At 40.4% G+C, this 22,582-nt stretch overlaps 1 protein-coding gene across 1 annotated transcript in view; it reads right to left on the bottom strand.

Moving 5' to 3' along the window:
* The window catches only part of CDC20B (cell division cycle 20B), a 42,191-nt gene that overhangs the window by 15,328 nt on the left and 4,281 nt on the right, over positions 1-22,582 (bottom strand). Inside the window, exons 3-4 of the mRNA XM_072606645.1 lie at positions 16,510-16,643; positions 1,231-1,534 (exon numbers count right to left, since the gene is read on the bottom strand). Of these exons, the coding sequence (XP_072462746.1) occupies positions 1,231-1,534; positions 16,510-16,643 (438 nt within the window). The remainder of the gene's footprint in view (positions 1-1,230; positions 1,535-16,509; positions 16,644-22,582) is intronic.

The following is a 22,582-nucleotide window of genomic DNA, read 5'->3' as shown; positions in this document are numbered from 1 at the left end:
CTGAAGTCACTCAACCTCTGTCTGGACTAAGATTCCTTTTTCTATAACACTTGTTGTCAGCTAAATATTGCAAACATGTATGTGGCTTATTTTAATTTTCATTTGTTATTAGCTAGCACTTATACAGAGAGTTAAGGTTTACAAAGTATCCTAATAAGTTATTTCATTTTATCCTCACAACAAATCTGGGAGGTACGTGCTATTATTACGTCCATTTTACAGATAAGGATATGGAGGCTATTTAATTGCCTATAGCTATGGCAACAGGAAATTTTCTAAAATGATAGTATCTAAAGCATCCCTATAAAAGGTAAAAGAAGAAAGAAAAAAATCTATTGCTACAAATAGTAAAAATGTGTCTTCATTCACAAATATTCAGTTCATGCACCATCTCATTTCTATAATATGTTCAACACACACCACTCTACTTGAATGCACCCTGCACCATTAGTTTTCTCATTATATCGTTTGACCTTGAACCAAATTAGAGTCTAGAAAACAGACTCATTGCCTGGGTCCAACCTCCCAAAGACCCCACAATCACTATGTCACTGTATGCTCTGGATCCCCAGTGAACCAGCTGCTAGCACACTATTGGATCTTTGATTATTTTGCCAATTCTGAACAATTCAAAAGCAGAACTATCTGTTTTCAAAGACAATGGGAACAGAGAGACAGAGACAGAAACAGACAGACAGACATAGACAACTTGGCTAGAACATGCGTTGAGGGTTTATTACGCTCTTGGATTTAGAGAATTTAATTTAGAGATTTACTAAATGCAAGGAGATATTTGCATAAATATATAACCATCATGCTAACCTCAGCTGGGAGAATGAAGTCCTATTTTGTGAATGCTTTTCACAAAGCATTCAGTAAATATTGGTTGATTGATTGATTTGAGAAATGAGAAAGACCGAGTGAGACAGAGAGACACACAGAGACAAACAGAGACAGAGAGGGAAAAAAATACTAGTCCCACCCCCCAATATCAGCATTTCAAAATAGGACAACTATTATCTATATTAATCATTTTTTATATTTATGTGCCATTTTGGAAACTGGTGCACAAAAGACTTAATTACTTTTCCAAACTCAAAGGGCGAGTTAGTGCCAGAGGACAGGACAGAAAACAGAACTCCAAATTCTACCATGTGTCTACACGTGAATTTTACTACTCACTTCTACCTTTCAATTGATCTGCTGGGAGAAGAAAGAGAAAAAACTCACAGTAGTCATCTTGCAAGCCAGTAAGATGAATCTTCACCTCGGGCTGGAATACAAGATGTTTCGCATCACTGAAACTTTGATGATGCACAGACCTCTCTAGGAATTGCATTTCTGCAGCCTGCAAGGAACAAATCAAAGATGAACCTATCCAACACTCCACTGTGGTCCTGGGAACACATTCAAATATTTCCTCATGTGTATAAAGAGGTGCCAGAGACGAAAAGGTGCCAGAGGGAAAGTGAGCATCATGATACATTTCAAAATGAGAAAGGAGAAAAGGAGAAAGAGAAGGTATCAGGAGTAACTGAAATCAGAGATATTACTATTATTTTTACCAATAAAAAGACATTTTCTTATTTAAAGGATACATATGTACATCAGTGCACATTATTAGATGGTGAGCTCCTCAAGGGAAAAGACTGTCTTTTGCCTTCTTTATGCTCCCTTGATCTTAGCACAGGGCCCAGCACATGGTAGGCACAATGCTTACCTGACTGCCTGTCTGACTGACACATGCATATTATAATCCATCTATAATTTAGTAGAAAAAGCCTTAGGAAGTTGACTGAGAAACAGAAAGGGAAATTGTCCACGTGTTGTCCACAGAGGTAACGTCAGAGGCAACATCTGAACCCAGGTCTTTTTGATCCAGGTTCAATACTTTATTCACACTGCCTCAAAACAAAAGCACACATACATATAACCACACACAGTACAACTTAGTTAGAACATGCTTGGGTTGTTTATTATCTTATTTGAATTCACAAATCCACATTGACATTTGCACATTCATATAAGCAGCGTGCCAAAATTCCCCTTTATTAAGTGAAGCTCTACTTGGGGATTGCTTTTTACAAAGCACTCAATACATACTGGTTGACTAATCCATTTCTGTGTTCCTTTTCTCTGTATCCCAGCATCTACAAAGAGTTTCCAGTTCATTTTACCTACAAGAGTCAGCAAATAGAGGTGGAGCCAAGACGGTGGAGTAGGAAGATGCATATACTCTAGCTCAGGCCCCAAAATACCTATTAAAAAATGACTATCAACAAATTCCAGAGCAGCAGAAGCCACAGAACAACAGAGCGAAAGGGGTTTCCAGCCAAAGGTAACCTAGAAGGCCAATAGGAAAGGTCTATCTCATGGGACACTGAGCAGAGCAGAGCCCAGCCCTGGCCATGCTCCACTGGAAGGAGCAGGACTTGAACTGACCTCCAGGGCAGAGTTCTCAGCAGGGAGCGTCCCAGATACCTCAACCCACAAGCAACAAAGAGATCTCCAAAGGTCAGTGTGGGAGAGCTTTCCCTCCTGGGTAAGAGGGGAATGGGGTTCATCCAGCAACAGCCACAAATGATGGCAGCAACAGTAGCAGCAGACTGCAGGCAGCTATAGTGGTCGGGAAGCAACCTGAATCCACTGTCCTGGAAGCTCAGCTTAAAGCCGCTGGTGGTAGGGAGCAGCTGATCTAAATCTCAGCCCTGAGTGACTACCCCACCCCCACTTCCACCCAAACCCCTGGGGAAATCCAGCAGCTGAGTGGAATCTCAACCTTGAATACCATATCTGGGAGAGGAGGGGAAATAGGACCATCCTGTTGACAAAGGATTCAGAAGTCAAGTAACTGGCTGGGAAAATGCCCAAAAAAGGGGAAAAAATAAGATCATAGAAGGTTACTTTCTTGGTGAACAGGTGTCTCCTCTCATCCTATCAGATGAGGAAGAAAAAGGCATACTGTCACAGAAAGTCAAGGCCCCTGCCTCCAGGGCCTCCAAAGTGAACTTAAACTGTACTCAGGTGATAGAAGAGCTTGAAAAGCAAGTTAGCAGCTTGCTAAAGGAGGACCAAAAAAATGCTGAGGAAAATAACACCTTTAAAAAGAGGCTAACAATTGGAAAAAGAGGTCCAAAAAGCCAATGAGAAGGAGGCTTTAAAAAGCAGAATTAGCCAAATAGAGGAGAAGGTTCAAAAGCTCACTGAACAAAATACTTCTTTGAAAGAGAGAATAGAGTTCAGGGAAGTTAATGACTATGAGATAAACAAAGCAGTTAAAAAACAAAACCAAAAGTTTGAAAAAATAGAAGATAATGTGAATCATCTCATGGGAAAAACAACTGACCTGGAAAACAGATCCAGGAGAGACAATTTAAAAATTATGGGACTACCTGAAAGCCACAATCAAAAAAAAGAGCCTAGACATTATCTTCCATGAAATTATCAAGGAAAACTATCCTGATATTCTAGAACCAGAGGGCAAAATAAATATTGAAAGAATCCACCAATCACCTCCTGAAAGAGACCCAAAAAGAGAAACTCCTAGAAATATTGTGGTCAAATTTCAGAGTGTCTAGGTCAAGGAGAAAATACTGCAAGCAATCAGAAAGGAACAATTTGAGTACTGTGGAAATACAATCAGGATAACACAGGATCTGGCAACTTCTACATTAAGAGGTCAAAGGGCTTGGAATAGGATATTCCAGAAGTCAAAGGAATTGGAATTAAAACCAAGAATCACCTACCCAGCAAATCTGAGTATAATACTTCAAGGGAATAAATGGTCATTCAATGCTATAGAGGACTTTCAAGCATTCATGATGAAAAGACCAGAACTGAAGAGAAAATTTGACTTTCAAAAACAAGAATCAAGAGAAGCATGAAAAGGTAAACAGGAAAGAAAAATTATAAAAGACTTTCTAAAACTGAACTGTTTACATTCCTACATGGAAAGACAATATTTGTAAGTCTTGAGACTTTTCTCAGTATTTGGGTAGATGGAGGGATTGTACACACATACACACACACACACACACATATACACACATATACACAGAAAGTATAGGTTGTGTTGAATCAGAAGAGATGATATCCACAAAAAAATAAATAAATAAAATAAAAATTAAGGGGTGAGGTAGAAAAATACTGGGAGGAGAAAGGGAGAAATGGAATGGGGCAGGCTATAACTCATAAAAGGGATAAGAAAAATCTTGTTCAGTGGAGGAGGAAAGGGAGAAGGGGAGAGGGGAAAAGTGAAGCTACTCTCTCCACATATGGCTTAAGGAAGGAATAACATGCTTGCTAAATTTGGTATGAAAATCTATCTTACACTACAGGAAAGTAGGGGAAGAGGCAACAAGTGGGGTGAGGGAAATGATAGAAGGGAGGGCAAATGGGAGAAGGGAGTAACTAGAAATAAACACTTTTGGGAAGGGACAAGGTCAAATGAGAGAATAAAAAAAACAAGGGGGGATAGAGGGAAATATAGTTAGTATTACACAATATGATTATTATGGAAGTCTTTTGCAAAATGACACATATTTAGTCCGTATTGAATTGCTTGCCTTCTCAGTGGGGATGGGGAGGGAGGGAGGGAGGGCGAGAAGTTGGAATTCAAAGTATTAGAAACGAATGTTGAGAATTATTATTGCATATAACCAGAAAATGAGAAACACAGGTAGTGGGGTATAGAAATTTATCTTGCCCTACAAGAAAAGAGAGAATATAAGGATAGGGGAAGGGTGGGGTGTGATAGAAGGAAGGGTACATTGAGGGAAGTGGTAATCAGAATGCAAGGTATTACAGGGTAGGGGGAGGGGAGAAAAATGAGATGGGGAGAAAAATTGGTCATATTAAAAAGTGATGTAAAAGCAATTAGTATTAAAACAATTTACTCAGTTGATTACTGAGACTAAATCAGAGACATCTTTAGATTGGGGAAAAGAATTTTAGTCTAAGTTTCCTAAAGGCAAGTAACCTCGGGTAAAATTTGGCATTGATGGAAAAGTTAAGGTTTTAATGGTAAATTTGATTTTATGATTGTTGTTTAATCAGGAACTAGAACAAGTACAGAAAGGCATGTAAGCTACTTAAGACTTGCCTCAAAAGATGTTCCTTAGCCAATGTGAAATTATAGTCATATCTGAAACCTGGTTATTGGAACTTGCTATTTTAAGATTCTATGGGACTATTAACTGACTGTTCTTCTGAGTCTAACTCCAGGTATGGATAGCAACAAAGACGGTCTGAGCCTCCAATCCATGATGTCAGTAAGCCAGTGAGATGCTGGTATGAACTGCAAAAGGTGATCTCATGGGAAGGGTGGGAGAGCGGCTGTTCAGCCTGGGCTGAGGTAGGATTCTCCTGACTCAATTTCTCCACTGACACCTGACAGATTTTAAGCCTGACTGAATGCAAGATGACAATCTGCTCCTGCCTGGAAATGACATGAAGTTGGGGAAATATTGTTTCCTTGCAATGTCCCTATTCTTAGTGGCAGTTTCCTATAGATTGTTGGTAAGGGAACATCCGAGGTTAAGTCTAAAATTAAACTACTAGGCTTAGGACTTTAGACCAACAACAATAAGTTAGGGTCCTTTAATTCTTAGCAATAGTGTGGAGACAATCAGGTCAAAGGCTTGTGAAGTTAGCACACATAATTATTATTTGTGTCTCAGTTGGTTAATGTTAAAAAAAAAAATCCATTTGTGGTCTATATTGTAAATGCCTTAAGAGAAGTATCACCTGACCAAAAGTTGGAATTGTTTTATGTGGTATGAACTGTGTTAAAAATTAAAAATTAAAAAAACAAAGTCAGCAAATAGAATACTAATTCTTTCTACTTTCAAGATAGTCATTAAAATGTTGATAGCATCAAGTTCTCATCAAAAGACACTTCCGTTCCAAAGGCGAAACCCACAAGACAGTGGTTTCTACTTCTCTAGCGTTGTGCACACCACAAGCAACACAACACACACAGCAGTCCTGCAGTGCAGATTATAACTGGTATGATATCACAAACGACCCCTGCATGCTAGAACAAGAAACTGCCTTCCCATAAATAAGATGCTTTCTCTGTCAGCTGAGGAAATCTGCAGTCACGACAGACAGAAACACCCCTATTCTACTCATGGACCATTACAAAAAAGACCTTTTCTGCCCTCAACTATTTCCACTACAAATCATGCAAATTCCTTTTCTTTTGTTAAACTGGAACACTCAACCCTAGTCCAGGCTTCCAAAGTTTGGGACTAATTGATCAGAACCAGGGCTCTTAGCATTTTTTTTTTTTTGGTCTCACTGATCCCTTTGGCAGTCTGGTGAAGCCTACAAACTCTTCAGAATAATCTTTCTAAATAATCAAAAGCTATGCTAACTTCCAGCTGGAGGTTAGTCATTTTTTTCCATCCAAATTCACAGACCCCAAGAAATCTAGGAGTTTAACCTCCAGGTCAAGAACTCCTATATTAAAACCATGGCAGATAATTCCAGCAAGGCTTTTTCACTTATTTGGAAGCATAAAAGCTATCTTTTTTTTTTTAATGTTGGATTTTTGCTCAGTTGATTGCAGACTCTGAAGCCAAGGGACCAGGCTAGGGTTAATAGGTTCTTTATGAGGTAATCAAATGTGGACCACAGCTGCAGACTTAGACATCCTCAGGCCAGATGTGTCTTTGTGCCAAAAATCTCCTAGAATGTCAAAATGCAGACACAGGATAGATGCCTCAACCTGCTAACATGTTTTTTGGACCAAAATCAAGTATTTAGAATCTTACTAAAACACAAACTTATTGCTGGTCACATCAAAAGAGGAAGTAGAAGAGACATTTTCCCCACTCCTTTTCACCTACACATTTCCCCAAAGCCCCTGATGCTTGTGTTTGATTATAAAGCATCATCCTGAAAGCAGAGATCTCAATGGTCTGGCCCTAGCTTTCCCCATTTTCCCAACTTTAAATTCCTGCCCACCTAAAAAATATATAAAATGTGTGAAGCTTGTGCCTCTATTCTAATGTATAGCTGACTATACTCTAGTCCCCATTTGGCACCTGGAAAAAACTAAGAAAGGGAGAATGAATGATTACACAAAAGTCTAAAGAAGGAGACTGGGGAGTCAAATTACAATTTAGGATTCAGGGCTTCCAACTCTCAATCAATGCTGAACATAAAGCAACCTAGACACTTATTCCAGAAGGAAATGTATCTGGCAAGTTTCCTAGACATTCATGAAAAGAACAGCTAGTTCTCCCAATGATGGTTCCAACCAGAGGCTAGGTTGCTCACCAACCATCTCCCTCAGACATGACTACCACCTGTGAAACCTCTGGTAGAACCCAATGTAGCCTGAAGGGACAATCTGACATGGCTATAGCTGCCAGATCTCTTGACTACATCTTGATGTACAAAGGTACCATTCAAGCAAGCTCTTTGGGCTCAAGGGACAAACTAAAAGTCACAAGGACTCTCAAGAGGTCTCCTAGGCTCAGCTGATTCAACAGAGAATATCATTCACAACCTTCCCCCTCCAAGGAAGCAACAACAATGCCTTTCCATGTATAACCTCTCAGTCAGACTGGGAGCAGTTGCAAAGTTTCAGCCACTCAGTCAGTTGAGGGGTAATTACTAGAAGCCTCTGGGTCATGTTGAAAAAGTATGGGATGGAGTCAAGATGATGGAGTAGAAAGACATACATACACTAGCTCTTCCCCCACAGCCCATAAAATACCTGTAAAAATAACTCTCAACAAATTCTAGAGCAGCAGAAGCCCCAAAACGACAGAGTGAAAGAGATTTCCAGCCAAAGGTAACCCAGAAGGCCAACAGGAAAGGTCTATCCTATAGGATGCTGAGTGGAGCAGAGCCCAGCCCTGGCCATGCAGCACTGAGAGGAACAGGATCAGAACAGGCCTCCAGGGCAGAATCTCCAGCAGAGAGGGTCTTAGATCCCTCAACCCACAAGAGCCAAAGAAAGCTTCAAGGGTCAGTGAGAGGGCTTTCCCAACTGGGTGAAAGGGGAGCAGGGTCCCCCCCAGCATGGGCCACAGGCAGCAGCTGCAGCAGCAGCAGGAGGCAGCAGGGTTGTGTGGCAATGGCCAAGTTGGGCAGCAGCTTCCATCGTGGGAATGGCTCAGCTTAAAACCCCTGGGGGAACTGAGTAGCTGATCTGAATCTCAGCCCTGAACACATCCTAAGTAAGGAGGAGCATTAAGACCTTCCTCTTGACAAAGGACTCAGAAGTCAAGTAACTGGCTGGGAAAATGACCAAAAAAGGGGAAAAAATAAGACTATAGAAGATTACTTTCTTTGTGAACAGGTATTTCCTTCCATCCTTTCTGATGAGGAAGAACAATGCATACTGTCAGAGGAAGTCAAGGTTTCTGCATTCGGTACCTCCAAAATAAATATGCAATGGGCTCAGGACATGGAAGAGCTTGAAAAGCAAGTCAATAGCTTGCTAAAGAAGACCCAAAAAATGCTGAAGAAAATAACACCTTGAAAAATAGGCTAACTCAATTGGCAAAAGAGGTCCAAAAAGCCAATGAGGAGAAGAAGGCTTTAAAAAGCAGAATCAGCCAAATGGAAAAGGAGGTTCAAAACCTCACTAAAGAAAATAGTTCTTTATAAATGAGAGTGGAGCTGAGGTAAGCTAATAACTATATGATAAACCAAGAAATTACAAAACAAAACCAAAAGAATGAAAAAATAGAAGATAATGTGAAATATCTCATTGGAAAAACAACTGACCTGGAAAACAGATCCGGGAGAGACAATTTAAAAATTACGAGACTACCTGAAAGCCATGATCAAAAAAAGAGCCTACATATCATCTTTCATGAAATTATCAAGGAAAACTGCCCTGATATTCTAGAACCAGAGGGCAAAATAAATCTTGAAAGAATCCACAAATTACCTCCTGAAAGAGACCCAAAAAGAGAAACTCCTAGGAATATTGTAGTCAAATTTCAGAGTTCTCAGGTCAAGGAGAAAATATTGCAAGCAGTTACAACGAAACAATGAGAATATTGTGGAAATACAATCAGGATAACACAGGATCTGGCAGCTTCTACATTAAGGTATCAAAGGACTTGGAATAGGATATTCCAGAAGTCAAAGGAACTGGGATTAAAACCAAGAATCACCTACCCAGCAAAACTGAATATAATACTTCAGAGGAAAAAATGGTCATTCAATGATATAAAGGACTTTCAAGTATTCTTGATGAAAAGACCAGAACCAAATAGAAAATTTGGTTTTCAAACATAAGAATCAAGAGAAGCATGAAAAGGTAAACAGGAAAGAGAAATCGTGAAGGACTTTCTAAAGCTGAACTGTTTACATTCCTACATGGAAAGATAATATTTGCAACTCTTGAGACTTTTCTCAGTATTTGGGTAGGTGGAGGGATTATACATACACACACACACACACACACACACACACACACACACACACATATAGACAGAGCACAGGTTGAGTTGAATCAGAACAGATGATATCTATAAAAAAAGTAAAATTAAGGGATGAGAGAGGAATATATTGGGAGGAGAAAGGGAGAAATGGAATGGGGTAAATTATCACTCATAAAAGGGGTAAGAAAAATCTTTTTCAATGGAAGAGAAAAGGGAGGAGGTGAGAGGGGAAAAGTAAAGCTTACTCTCTTCACATACGGCTTAAGGAGGGAATAACACGCTCACTCAATTTGGTTATGAAAATCTATCTTACACTACAGGAAAGTAGGGGAGAAGGGGACAAAAGGAGTAAAGGAGATGATAGAAGGGAGGGCAAATGGAGGAAGGGAGTAACTAGAAGTAAACACTTTTGGAGAGGCACAAGGTCAAAAGATAGAATAGAATGGGGGAGTGGGCAGGACAACACAACATGACTATTATGGAAGTCTTTTGCAAAACATATACGGCCTATATTGAATTGCCTGCCTTCTCAGTGGGGATGGGTGGGGAGGGAGGAAGAGAGAGAAGTTGGAATTCAAAGTATTAAAAACAAATGTTGAGAACTGTTACTGCATATAACTGGGAAATAATAAATACAGGTAATGGGGTATATAAATCTATCTTGCCTTACAAGAAAAGAGAGAAGATGGGGATAAGGGAAGGGTGGGGTGTAATAGAAGGGAGGGCACATGGAGGAAAGGGGTATTCAGAATGCAAGGTGTTATGCGGTAGGGGGAGGGGAGAGATGGGGAGAAAATTGGAACTCAGAATTTTGTGGAAATGAATGTTGTAATCTAAAAATAAATAAATTTTTTTTAAAAAGGAAAAGAAAAAGTACAAAAATCCGTCAAGTCAATCCAAAGGAGAGACCCCATGGCAACAGCCTGCTTTTTTCCTTTCCTGTAGGTATAACCAGCTCTGGCCCTAAAGAAAGATTTGAAGATTTCTTTCTCTTTCAGTGAAGGCAGAAGGACTGACTTCATCCAAAACTTTTGCTCGAGGCTCAAAGTTTCTAGTTAGGTCCCAGTCCTTTGTCATGCCTATGTCATATCAAGCATGCTTAGGAACAGATTTGGCCCCTGCTCTGTGCATGGGCACTCATAAAAACAAGTTCTCATGCATGCTTCAGAAAGTGCCTTAGGCCTCAGAAATCTTAGAGGACGGTTATCATTAAAGAATGTAAGTTTCTCTCTGTGTTCTTGGCATGTTCACTCCACTAGAGACCCCCCTACTCCCAAGAGGAAGAAAGCCTAGACCAACTAGTTAGGAGTGAGGATAATATTAAGAGACAAAAGAAAAAGAAAAATGAAGGAAGAGAGGATTAAGATCATAGAGAGAGAGATGAAAGGGACCAAAGGTCATCCAGTCCAGCCCCTTTTCAGAGATGAGGAAACTGAGGCACAGAATATTAAGAGACCTGTCCAAGTTTCAGAGGTGGGATTTGAATCCAGGTCCTCTGACTCCAGAGCCCTTTCCATTTTACCTCAAAAGAAAAGAATTTCTACAACTTGACAGAAAGAAGATGGATTAAAGAAAAAACTTTTCTCTGCGCTTCTTTAAGCACTACCTATATGCTCCATTTTCTCCCATCTTTCCAACACTGACCTTTCCAAAGGCACTTGGGTCTCTCACAAATCTGCATTTTCCCAGTGACATTCCAGAGCTCCTTCAAGGCTGATGACAGTGGGGTGAGGCACCTCTGAAAGTAAACAAAAGTAAAGGAAGGCTAGACAAATTTCAAATGATGAAAAATGTGGAGCTACCATGGGTAATTCTCTAAAAAGCTCAAATTCAGGAGAAACTGCCTGTGGACCAGAAGCTGGTATAGCTCCCAAATATGCAAATATCATGTTGAGAATCAATCAATAAGCATTTATTAAGCATCTGCCATATGCCAGGCATTGGGCGAAGGTCTGGGGATACAAAGAAAGGCAAAGGACAGTCCCTGATCTCAAGGAGCTTATGATTTAATGGGGAAGCAACATGAAAACAGCTCTGTGCAAACAAGGTTTGGGCAGGATAAACTAGAGATCATCCATAGAGCAAAGGCACTAGCATTAAAAGGGACCCAAAAGGGCCTCTTTCTTTCACTGAGATTTTAAGGAAGCCTGGGAAGCCAGAAGGTAGAGATGAGGAGACAGAATGTTCCAGGCTTGAGGACAGCCAATGAAAATGCACATTCAGGAGGAGTGTCATGTACAAGGAACAGCAGGGAGACCTGTGTCATCGGATTTCAGAGTAAGCAGTGAGGAAAAAGGGATGTTAGAATATTAGATATAAGAAGACTAGAAAGATAGGAGAGGCCAGGTTATTAAGCACTCCAAAAACCAAACAAAAGATTTTTTTATTTGATCCTGGAAGTAATAAAGAGTCACTGTAATTTAATAAATTGGGTTTTCTTAGCAGAGATACTCCAGCTCACTTTAAAGATGAGAAACTGAGGCAAACAGGGTTAAGTGACTTGCCCAGGGTCATTCGGATAGTAAGAATCTGAGGCCAGATTTGAACTCCAGAAGATGAGTCTGCCTGACTCCAGACTTGACTCCCTATCTGCTGAACCACCTAGCTGCCCCAATAGTCTAATTATAAAGTAATGAGGGACTGCTCCAAGGCGTCAGCTATGTTGGAGGAGAATGCCGTAATTTAACTCCACAAACATTTGTCAAGCCCTTGCTCTGCACAAGGTACAGTATTAGGGATACAAAGAGTAAAATGAAGCATGCCCTGCTCTCAACTGGTAAGATTCAACATGTATGCAAACAAGCAAACACAAAGTAATTTCAAAAGAGTTTATGTATATAAACTGAACTACACAGGACATGGCACCTGAATGAACTGTGATTGGAAGGAAGCATTCAAGGAGAAGGAAGAAGAGAGAAGGGGGTATATTCCAGACATGAAGGACTGCTTCTCAAAGTCTAGAGGCAGGAGATAATGCCATGTGCCAAGGAGGGGCTAGCAAGCCAGTGGAAGTAGAATAGAAATGGAGCAAAGGAAAGTAATGTGTGTAATAGGGATAATCAGCTAACACCTGAAAAGCCACCACCATCAAAGGAGCATGTGCCACCTGTGGGACTCAGTGGTGAGGTGCCCAAATCCTTTGATCCCCATGAAAGAAACAGAGCCAAGGAATGTCTCAAGATGCTTGGCCACAGTAGGAAGAGCTATCCACTCGATAGAATAAAGAGAAAGAGAACCATTTCAGCTCTCCCTCTTCTCCTTCAACGCCCCTCTTCTCTTTCACCTCTCTCCCTTTTCCTTCACCTCTCCCTCTTTTCCTTCATCTCTCTAGAATATACATCATGGAAGCAGGAATGTACTAGATCCTGCTCAAACCACCTCTCTTGAGAAGATAGTTAAATTTTTAGAATGAGTTGTTTACACTTTGGAAATCAGCAAATGCTACAAGTGAGGGCTTAATTTATTGTTCTGTTAATTGCCTCAGTTTAAGAAAGTAATGGAGAAAATGTTAATAATGTAGAGTAAATTGAAAAGTATGTCCTGCACACCTTTTGGGGCGTTGGGATGAGGAGGGAAGCTTGCTGTTAAACATTTACCAGCACACAACTGCATGGAACTAACTCCTGAGACCCCCATTACATATGAAACAAGACTGCAAGGGTAGATGGAAGCCCGATTGTAGAGGATTTTAGAAATCAGGCTGAGAAATCTGTATTTCTGACATTTAATAAGTAATAACACAAATTATTACTTTTCTTATGGCAAAAAGAATACTTTCCCTAAGGATTCTTTTAATTTTACTTCAAAATCCTGAGAGATAAGTAAAACTACCTCTTATTAAGCTTAATCCCCTATGTATGACTAGATATGTAAAATTCTTCCCATTTCCTTTTTTTCTGTTTTTTTAGCATCAAACTAGTAAACTCTTTAATGAGAAGAAAAATGAGTAGTAAAGTACAATCTTAACCATATTTTCAAACAGAAAAGTAGCTCTGGGACAAGTGATAGTGGGAGGCAGGGGTACAATCATCCCAGCTGGGGTGCAACTAAGAAAGAAGATGGGTGCTCAAGGACACCATGAGGTTTTTAAATTGCCAAAGAAATCCTTTTTATTCCTAAGAGTCTATGAATGGGGAACTTGAGGTTTGTAAAATTGTTTTCATGGTGTCAAGGAAAACAATTAGCCATCCGACAGATGCTTTGTCTTTAGGCATTCAAAGTTATCCCAATATATCTATAAATCCCTAATGTTTATGAAGACTGCTCTTGGTCAGCTGTTCAGGGTTGCTCTTACCCATGTTCTCCTTCAACATCCTGTTTCTTCTAACTCCCATGAGAACCACAAAAGCATCTAAGCTACTGCGGAATAAAAAGTATTTCTTCTTTCCATGTCCCAGGGGATGCTCTCTCCTAGACATTTTATTCATAACTTAAGTGAGCCCATTTAAGAGAGTAATTTGGCAGAGAGTTAATCGGATTACTAGAATTTGCACAGTCTCCAAAGTAAGTTCAGACACTTACATGGAAAATTCACTAGGAGATAGCTGGAAACAACCTTTTAGGACTAGAGAAAGACCACACACGTGTTCACAGGAATCTAGAAGAGATGTTTTTCTGGATCTTTACCATTCTTTCCTGCTATGTTGGCTCCACATTTCCAAGTTCAGCACACACACATACACACACACACACACGAACACACACACACGAACACACACACACAGCTATACAGGTTAGTATGACAAATTCCATCAGTAATTCACATCATTTTATCCAGTAGAATAGAAGTTTCCCCAGGGCAAAGATTGTTTTTAACTTGTATCCCTAGCATGTAACACCAGCATGCCTTGCACATAGTAGGCATCATGCAGAGGGTCCATTAGTGGTGCTGGAATAAGGGCAAAAGGGGGTTACTAATGGTTCTAAGTGCTATTGATGAGGTCCAAGGGTTCTGGGGACCCCAAAATACCAACACATTGGGTCCTGCTAGAATGAATTCAACACAAGCCTTCTTAAAGCCAAAGAAAAACAAAGTTTACTAAAGATTCGCCACCTTGGGTTGACTCTTAAGGAGCCTCACCATTTGTAGCGCTTGTATTGCAAAGCGGGCCAGATAGAATCTCAGCTAGACAGAGTCTGTGCTGGATTCAACCTGAGTGCCTTCATGGAGGTAAGATGGACCTTAAATACCGAAAAAGACTGAGAAAAGAATCCAGGTGCCCCCAACTAGTCTGGGGTCCCAGAAATGGTCTTGATGGGGCCATACGGGAGTGACCGATACCCTGGGGGATAAATACGGATAGACTCTAGGCAGGATCTTGATGGGACTGGCTCGTAATAGGATCAAAGGGAGGAACATCAAAAGAATGCTAAATAGAAGACAGGGAATATCTCACCTGGAAGAAATAGAAGGGGAATCCAAGGAGCCCCCCCAAAGGCTAGACTTTCTGGGGGCCCTTCAGACAAATGGGACAAAAGCCTTCTCGATCCAAGGGAAAAAGGTCTTGGCTTGGGCTTCTACCTCATCAGTATGATGCCAACAAGCACCTTAATCCCACAAATGTAGCAGCCAACTCACTGCTCACTTCGCCGTTATCATTATCTCTGTTCTGTAATGACGGAGGTAATGAGGAAGCCCAGATCAGTGAGGCAATGAATGGTCCATTCATTTGCAGAGAGGAGGATGTGAACAGGGAGTTGGCACTAACATATGGTCAGCAGTGCCCCTTTGGGCAGCATGGCACAGTGCATATAGTGTGGCATTGAACTGAGAGTGAGGAAAGCCAGCAAATAACAAATACTATTAAGCACCTCCTACGTGTAAGGCACCATACTAGGCACTGAGAAAACAAAAAAAAATTTTTTTTATTACTCATTCCTACCCCTTAAGGACCTTAGGTTCCAGTGGGGGATAGAGGTGGGGATACACAAATAATTACAATACAAGATAGGAAGTGGTAGAAATCTAAAACAAGGTACTCTAGGAGATTTTGGAAAGGAAGAACCTAGGGAAACTAAGGATGGTTTCAGCAAGAAAATGGTACCGGAGCTGAGCCTTGAGAAAACAGAAAGATTTCTGAAAGGCAAAGAAAGACATGAAAAAATACATCTTGGCGGGGGGGGGGGGGGGGGGGGTCAGGAATGAATGGTCTACACAAAAGCACAGAGGTGGGAGACAAATGAACCTGGCTGAGTCTAAGCTCCATAACTAACTAGCTATGAGATCTTGGACCTACAAAATAAGGACATTACACTAAATTATCTTTCAAGGCTCCTTCCAGTACTGAAATCCCATGTTTCTGTGACCACCACCAGAAAAAAAAAAATACCTGTATGGATGAAGCTTACAACATAGAAATTTATTTAAGATGATGACGTCTTCTTGAGTGGGTTCAAACAATTAAAATCTGCTTTCAGATGATTTTAATGTTCCTTTCACAAGAAATGTTTATCCCAAAATAAGAATGGAAGAAGCACCTCTGACTCTAACCTTAAATTCATTTCTAAATGAAAGATTTTGCCAAAATTAAGAATTGTCATTTACCCAGCTCAGTTCCTGTTTTGAAAATGAAACACTGAGCATTGACACTTTCTTTACATTAAGATCCACCTGAAAATACACCTAGTTTTGATGCTTCGATGCAATGTATTAACAGCTCCCTGAAAGAGGTCCCCAAGGTGTCAAATCTGGTGGTAATACACATCCTGACAAGAACCAAATGATGTAAGATCCTACCCACAGCATGTCTTGTTTTTATTATTTAATACCTTACATTTATAAAGTGCTTTGAAATCTATAATCACAATCCTCAGAAACTGGAGCCAATCCTTTGTAGTGTACACAGCGCAACACCTAGGGCAGGGGTGGAGAACCTGTGACCTCCCCTAAATAAAAGGAGTTGTTCTGTAAAGCTTGGTCTCAGTGAAAAGGCCACACCCAAGGACTAGAAGGCCACACACGGCCTCCAGGCCAAAGGCTCCCCACCCCTGGTCTAGGAAGACCTCCATCAATTTCCCAAGGTTAAACAGCAGTGTGTAATTCTTTCCTCCCCTCTTGGCCTTAATCCACTGAACCTCAACATCAATAATGCCTACCTACCTGACTTTTCAGAGCAACACTGTCCTGCCAATCTCTCCATTGGATGTTCGATGACTCCCAACACCTTAAAGAAGCATCATTTCTTCTTAACTTCAACGCTGCACAGGTCCTCCAAAACTGATCACTGTGGGATCCTGAAAACAAGATTTGATTTTTATTCAAACCAGAAAAGAGGCCCCAGCCCTTCCACTGCAAACCTTGAGAAGGGAATTGTCCTCATTCAAGGGGCCAAGTCCAAATGGAAGGATTCCCTGAAAGCATCTCTTACACAACAAGAAACACAACCTGGTTAGGAAAACCTGGTAAGTCCTGGTCCAGCCCATGCAAGGTCACAGAGTTACTATCCTTTAAAGATCCAGGAGAGTTAAGTTCTTAAAAAAACAAATTGTGACTTACATTGGTTTCTGCAGGATTCTGCAATCTGTGTCAAAGGACCTGGTCTAAACACAGGAATGGTAGCTGCAAAACTGCTTTAGGTCAAGAGGTAGAGTCCAAAATCCAACACCCAATGTTTGGGGAAAAGAACACTGTCAACCCATACTTATGACTACAATAATAATAAAAACTGGCATTTATTTTTCTTTTAATTATTTTTATTTTTTTATTTTAGATAAATACTAAAGTTCAAATACATAAGAAAAGAAAAAGAAACATATTAAACTTAAATATGAATAAGAAAAGAAAAACTGTCATATGCACACCAGAACACAGGAAAGGATTTAAAAGATATAGCAATAACTTATTTCAAGAAATCCTATATATTAAACACTGTGTATTGTGTTGAGAGCTGTCCCTCTTTACTTTGCTTCCCTGTAGGTTTTCTTTTGTTGTCTGCTGTACACTTTTTTACTTCATTCTTTTTTCCCCTTTCCTCCCCCATACTCACCACCCCAAGGCCACAATTGAGCATATAAAAAAACCTGACATTTACAAACTGCTTTGAAGTTTACAAAGTGATACACACACACACATATACACACACACACACACACACACACCACACTATCTGTTCTGAGCCAAACAGCCTTAGGAGGCAGTTACTATGAGCCCCATTTTACAGATGAGGAAATGAAGATTCAAGAAGGATGAGTGACTTACCAATGGTTATAAGCAATAAGATCTGAACGCAGGTCTTCTAGATTCCAAATCTAAGAATTTACCCACTCTGTCACAGTGTATCTCAATAGATATGCTAGTATGTTGCACAATGTTACTGCCTCCTCAGGAAACCATCAATTAACCTTTGCTTTGTTTCTGTGACCATGTGCCTCAGTTTCCTGAAGTGTCCTTCCCCTCCCTATTCTAGAGGAATGTTCTGAGCATAACTCATAAGTCATAAGGACATATGAGCATAACTCATAAGGGAAAGATGCATGGTGCATGTAAGAAGGTTGCAATATGTTATTCACAATGACTTACTAGGAAAAGGGGTATTAATTAATTAAAGAGCATTTACTATATGTGAAGTATTGTACTAAGTGATGAGGTTACCTATAAAAAAGTGAGCCAATCCTTGCCTTCTTTGCTTACCTTACTAGGGGGAGACAACAGCTGAAAGTTAAATGGAAAGGCCAAGTGGTCCTTGTGTTAATGTGGCAAAGCAGGAATCAAAAAATGGGGTGGTAGATGAGAAAGAGCAGGAACTCCAGAGGGGACATCCTGGGTTCTAATCCCCTCTCTGATGCCACTACCCCTGTCACCTAATTCATTTAACCTGGCAGGTCCTCATGCGGTAAAATGAGAAGGTTGGACTAAATGCCGCTGAGGCCCCTTCCAGCTTCAGAGATATGATCCTATGTTATCAAAGACAGACACTGCCAGAAAAGTAGGTGGGGTAGAGAGGAGAAAAAGAAAGCATCCTGCAGCCAAAGGGAGGGGACGGAGAGCCAACACTCGACCCTGGCAGCCATGAAACAACATAAGAAACAAAGCAAGACCTCTGGGGCAGAGGTTCTAAACCTGGGGTCACAAGTCTGTTTTTAAAAATATTTTGGTAACTGTATTTCAGTAAAATTGGTTTCCTTTGTAAACTCAGGTATTTTGTATTATGCATTTAAAAATCTTATTCTGAGAGGAGGGCCCTATAGACTTTGCCATATTGTGAAAGGCATTCAGGACGTAAAAAAGGTTAAGCATTATTACTCTAGTGCAGGAATGGGGAACCTACAGCCTCAAAGCCACAATGTGGCCTTCTATGTGCTCAAGTGTAGCCCTTTGACTGAATCCAAATTTCACAGAACAAATTCCCATAATAAAAGGATTTGTTCTGTAAAACTTGGACTCAGTCAAAGGACCTAGAAGGCTACATGCGGCAGGTACACCCCTGCATCTAGTGCACTGACTAGCTTTCCTGCGGAGAATTTATGGAAAGATACAGACAAAAATGGCTCAGATAGGCTGTAATCTATGTAATCACTGATGGAGAGAATATCCACTGTTGAGCTCACAGATCCCTCAAGCCTGGAATAATGTATGTGAAATAATGCTTTGTAAGTCAGAGAAACGTATAAATCAAGTACCTTAAAAGTGATATTGTTCATTTCCACTTTTCTTTCAAAATGGGTAAAGCACTATGTCTGTTCTCCCTTCTGTAATGTTAATTGTTAATTATTAATTGTTAATGGCCATTAAGGGGAGTTTCATTAGGGAGGATTTGTAAGAAGGCCCATACCTTTTGTTAATGAAGCACTGGTTCTCAAGGGTTGTGATGCCCTCTGGCTTTGAAAAGTGTATAAATACTCTGCAGTGAGGTTTTACTGTGGGGCTTACTCATTGGAACTGTTTGCTTGGCCAGATGAGACTCTGGGCAGCCATTAAGGAGTCCCTTGGCTTTGAAAACCCAGATGTTGGTGATTCTCTCACTGGTAACTATGTATGCATGTAATAGTCAAACAGCTGGATCTGCCTGTTGATCTGTGGTGTATGTATTACTTACGGTCTATGATATGCCTTTGTTTCTGTTCTCTATTGTGTATTTGTGTCCTGATATTTGAGTCTAAAATAAAAACAAAACAAACAAAAAAGAATGATGTCAGTCTGCAGGGACTCTAGTTACTACCCAACATTTTTATCAATGACTTGCATGATAGATAGATGACATATAGTATTTATAAAATTGAAAATCCCATAAAACCGGGAAGGATAGCTAATAGGCTAAATTGACAAGTATCAGGAGGTCTTGACCAGCTAGAGCAATGAGCAGAATTGAGGAAAAGAAACTAATCTTCTGACACAGATAAAGGAGTGAAGAGCCCAGTGAAGAGCCTCCTCACCGGTGCATATAGCTACTGTCCCTGCAATGTGCACTTGCATGGAGCTGCCAAGAGCAATGAGAGGCTAAATGATTTGCCCTGAGTCACACAGCCAGTGTGTGAGACAAGACTTGAATCCAGCTTTTCATGGTTCTGAGGTCACCCTTTCTTATCCACTATACCACACTGCCTTACCATGGGAATCTAATAGGATAAAATGTAATGTGAATAAAGGCTAAAGTCCTCTCAGATTTCAAAAATCCAAGTCTTCCCTTACAGTCTGGAGAAAACACGAGTAAGCCTGAGGCTTCTACTGCACTGCACCCAGGAGCTAAAGAAGCAGATATGATCCACTGCACAACAGAATTCAGTTATAACATGCCTGTGGGGCCACATCTATAAGACTGCAATTGGTTCTGTGCAATATGTTTTAGGGAGTGGTGTGTTTGTCCTTCGTTGCCAAAGAAGACCACGCCTTCAGACAAATGATGACATGACTTGCACTTGACTTTGTTTTGAGTGAGGGAAGGCTGTGCAGGTAACCAGCCTCACTTTCTCCCCCAGAGCCATATGAATCCAGTGACCAGATATTCATCAGGATGACTGGAGATGACCCAGGATGAGGCAACTGGGGTTAAGTGACTTGCCCAAGGTCACACAGCTAGTGAGTGTCAAGTGTCTGAGGTGAGATCTCACCTTAGGGAGTGGTAGAAACTTCAACAAAGTATGAGGAGAAAATTTTGAAAAGAAGAATGCCTTCAGCTAGGGAAACCAGGGGTGGCTTCAGGTAGTACCTGAGCTGAGGAAAGATAAAGATTTCTGAAAGGCAAAGTAAGAAAATGGACTCAGTTTAATTGCTTTATCAGATGAGAATACATCTATCAAATTAATCAGTCAAACAAACCATATGAATCAGTCAAACAAATCAGATTATTTGTCAAAAGTTCTTAATCATTTTGGGGCAGCTAGGTGGTGCAATGGATAGAGTGCCTGTCCTGGAGGCAGGAAGATTCATCTTCCCGAGTTCAAATCCAGGCTCAGACATTTAAATTAGCTGTGTGGCCTTGGGCAAGTCACTTAACTTTATCTCAGTTTCCTCATCTGTAAAATTATCTGAAAAAAAGAAATGACTCCAGTTTCTCTGCCAAGAAAACCCCAAATGGGGTCATGAAGAGTTGGACAGGATTGAACAACATAAAAATACTCATGGCAGATTTTAGCTTGATCTAACAAAAGACTTCCTAACAGAACTATCCAAAAGTGGAAGGGGTTGCTTCAGTAAGTAGTGAGGTTTTGAAAGTTGCAATGGACCTCAGTGGCCATCTAGCCCAACCCACACACAAAAAAAAATTCACACTCTTAATAAGCAGACAATTGACTGAAGAGCTCTAAAGAGGAAGAACCTACCACCCTTCAAGGCAGCTCATTCTGCTGCTGGATAGCAAATTGTTGGGAAGTCTTTCCTAACATCAGGTCTAAATATACCTCATTGCAACTTCTCCCCACTGTTCCTGCTTTAAGCGGGGTGTTGGGGCTCAGAGCACAGTGGGGTGGAATGAGTCTCATCCCTCCTTCCCTTCATAACCCTTCAGTTTTTGAGATAGCTGTCCAATCCTCACACCTCCTCATCCCCACCCATTCTCCTTTATCCTGTGCTAAACATATCCAGTTCTTTCAGCTCATCTTCATTTACCATGGAGTCAAGGCCCTTTCCATTTTGGTTATCCTCCTCTGTACACTTTCCAATTTATTAATATCTTTCTTAAATCATGGTACCCAGAACTGAATACAGTACTTAAGATGGTCTGATGAGGGCAGAGTACTGTGGTATTATCCCTTCCCTATTTCTGGAAGTTATAATACATACAGTGGCTGGGAATATAGCAAAACTGTTAATAAATCCTTTATGCTCTGCACCCTTCTCAATGTAGCCTTCTGGGAACTGTAGTCCTAAGATACTGTAATGGAGGGTAAGGACGTGTTAACTACCATTTAAGCATGAAGTTAAAAGGAAATACCCTACTTAAGGGTCAAAAAGATGTTGCCTGTACTGATTTTACTCCCATTTCTTTGTAAAAATGCTAACAACTCTTACCTCCCCCTAGATGAACTTTTCAAAATTTATAATCAATTGTTTTCTCAAAATTGCCAAAGAATTTCAGAAATTTACACTAATGTGCATGAAGGAGCTAGGATAATGTAAAATCTATGGTTTTCTATTTGGGGGAAAAAATTGTAAACGTCCAGAGAACAAATAAAAGCTTGTTGCTTAAAATTCTCAAAGCTTACCCAGGGTCACATGACCTTTATCAGAGGAAGAACTTGAATCCAGCTCTTAAGTTTCAGCTCCAGCTCTCTAGCCATTATAATGCTCTGCCTCTAAGTAGATAAAAGGAGGTAATGTGATTTCATGGATATGTTTGTATTAAAAGAATTATTTATCTGAAAAAAATTAAAAAGAAAAGCAACGTAAATAAGGACAGGGTGTCAAGTAATAGGATCATTCCCAGCTACAAAAAACAGATACAACTCCTATGTCTCTCAAGGAGGTAAATCGAGAAAAACCCTCTCAGGGAAAACTTATAAGGGATTGGGAGGGGCAGGATGGGGGGGGAGGAGAAACCTGTTAATGAGTCCTCTCCTTTCAGAGTATTCTTATCACAGAAATCTGCAAACATCCCAGGACAGGCTGTAATCTGCTAAAAACGTCTCAGCTTGTATCTAAGATCACTGAAATTCTGCTTGATACAGAAGTAAGTGGTTCACCATGCACCTCCCCTTCTATCTCTCTGCTCTGACCACAGCCCACACCTTGTATCTCT

The sequence above is a fragment of the Notamacropus eugenii genome, chromosome 4 (assembly GCF_028372415.1).
Source record: "Notamacropus eugenii isolate mMacEug1 chromosome 4, mMacEug1.pri_v2, whole genome shotgun sequence".
Taxonomy (NCBI): Eukaryota; Metazoa; Chordata; class Mammalia; order Diprotodontia; family Macropodidae; genus Notamacropus; species Notamacropus eugenii.
The sequence above is the reverse complement of the archived record's forward strand: the minus strand, read 5'-3'. Positions and strand labels throughout refer to the sequence as shown.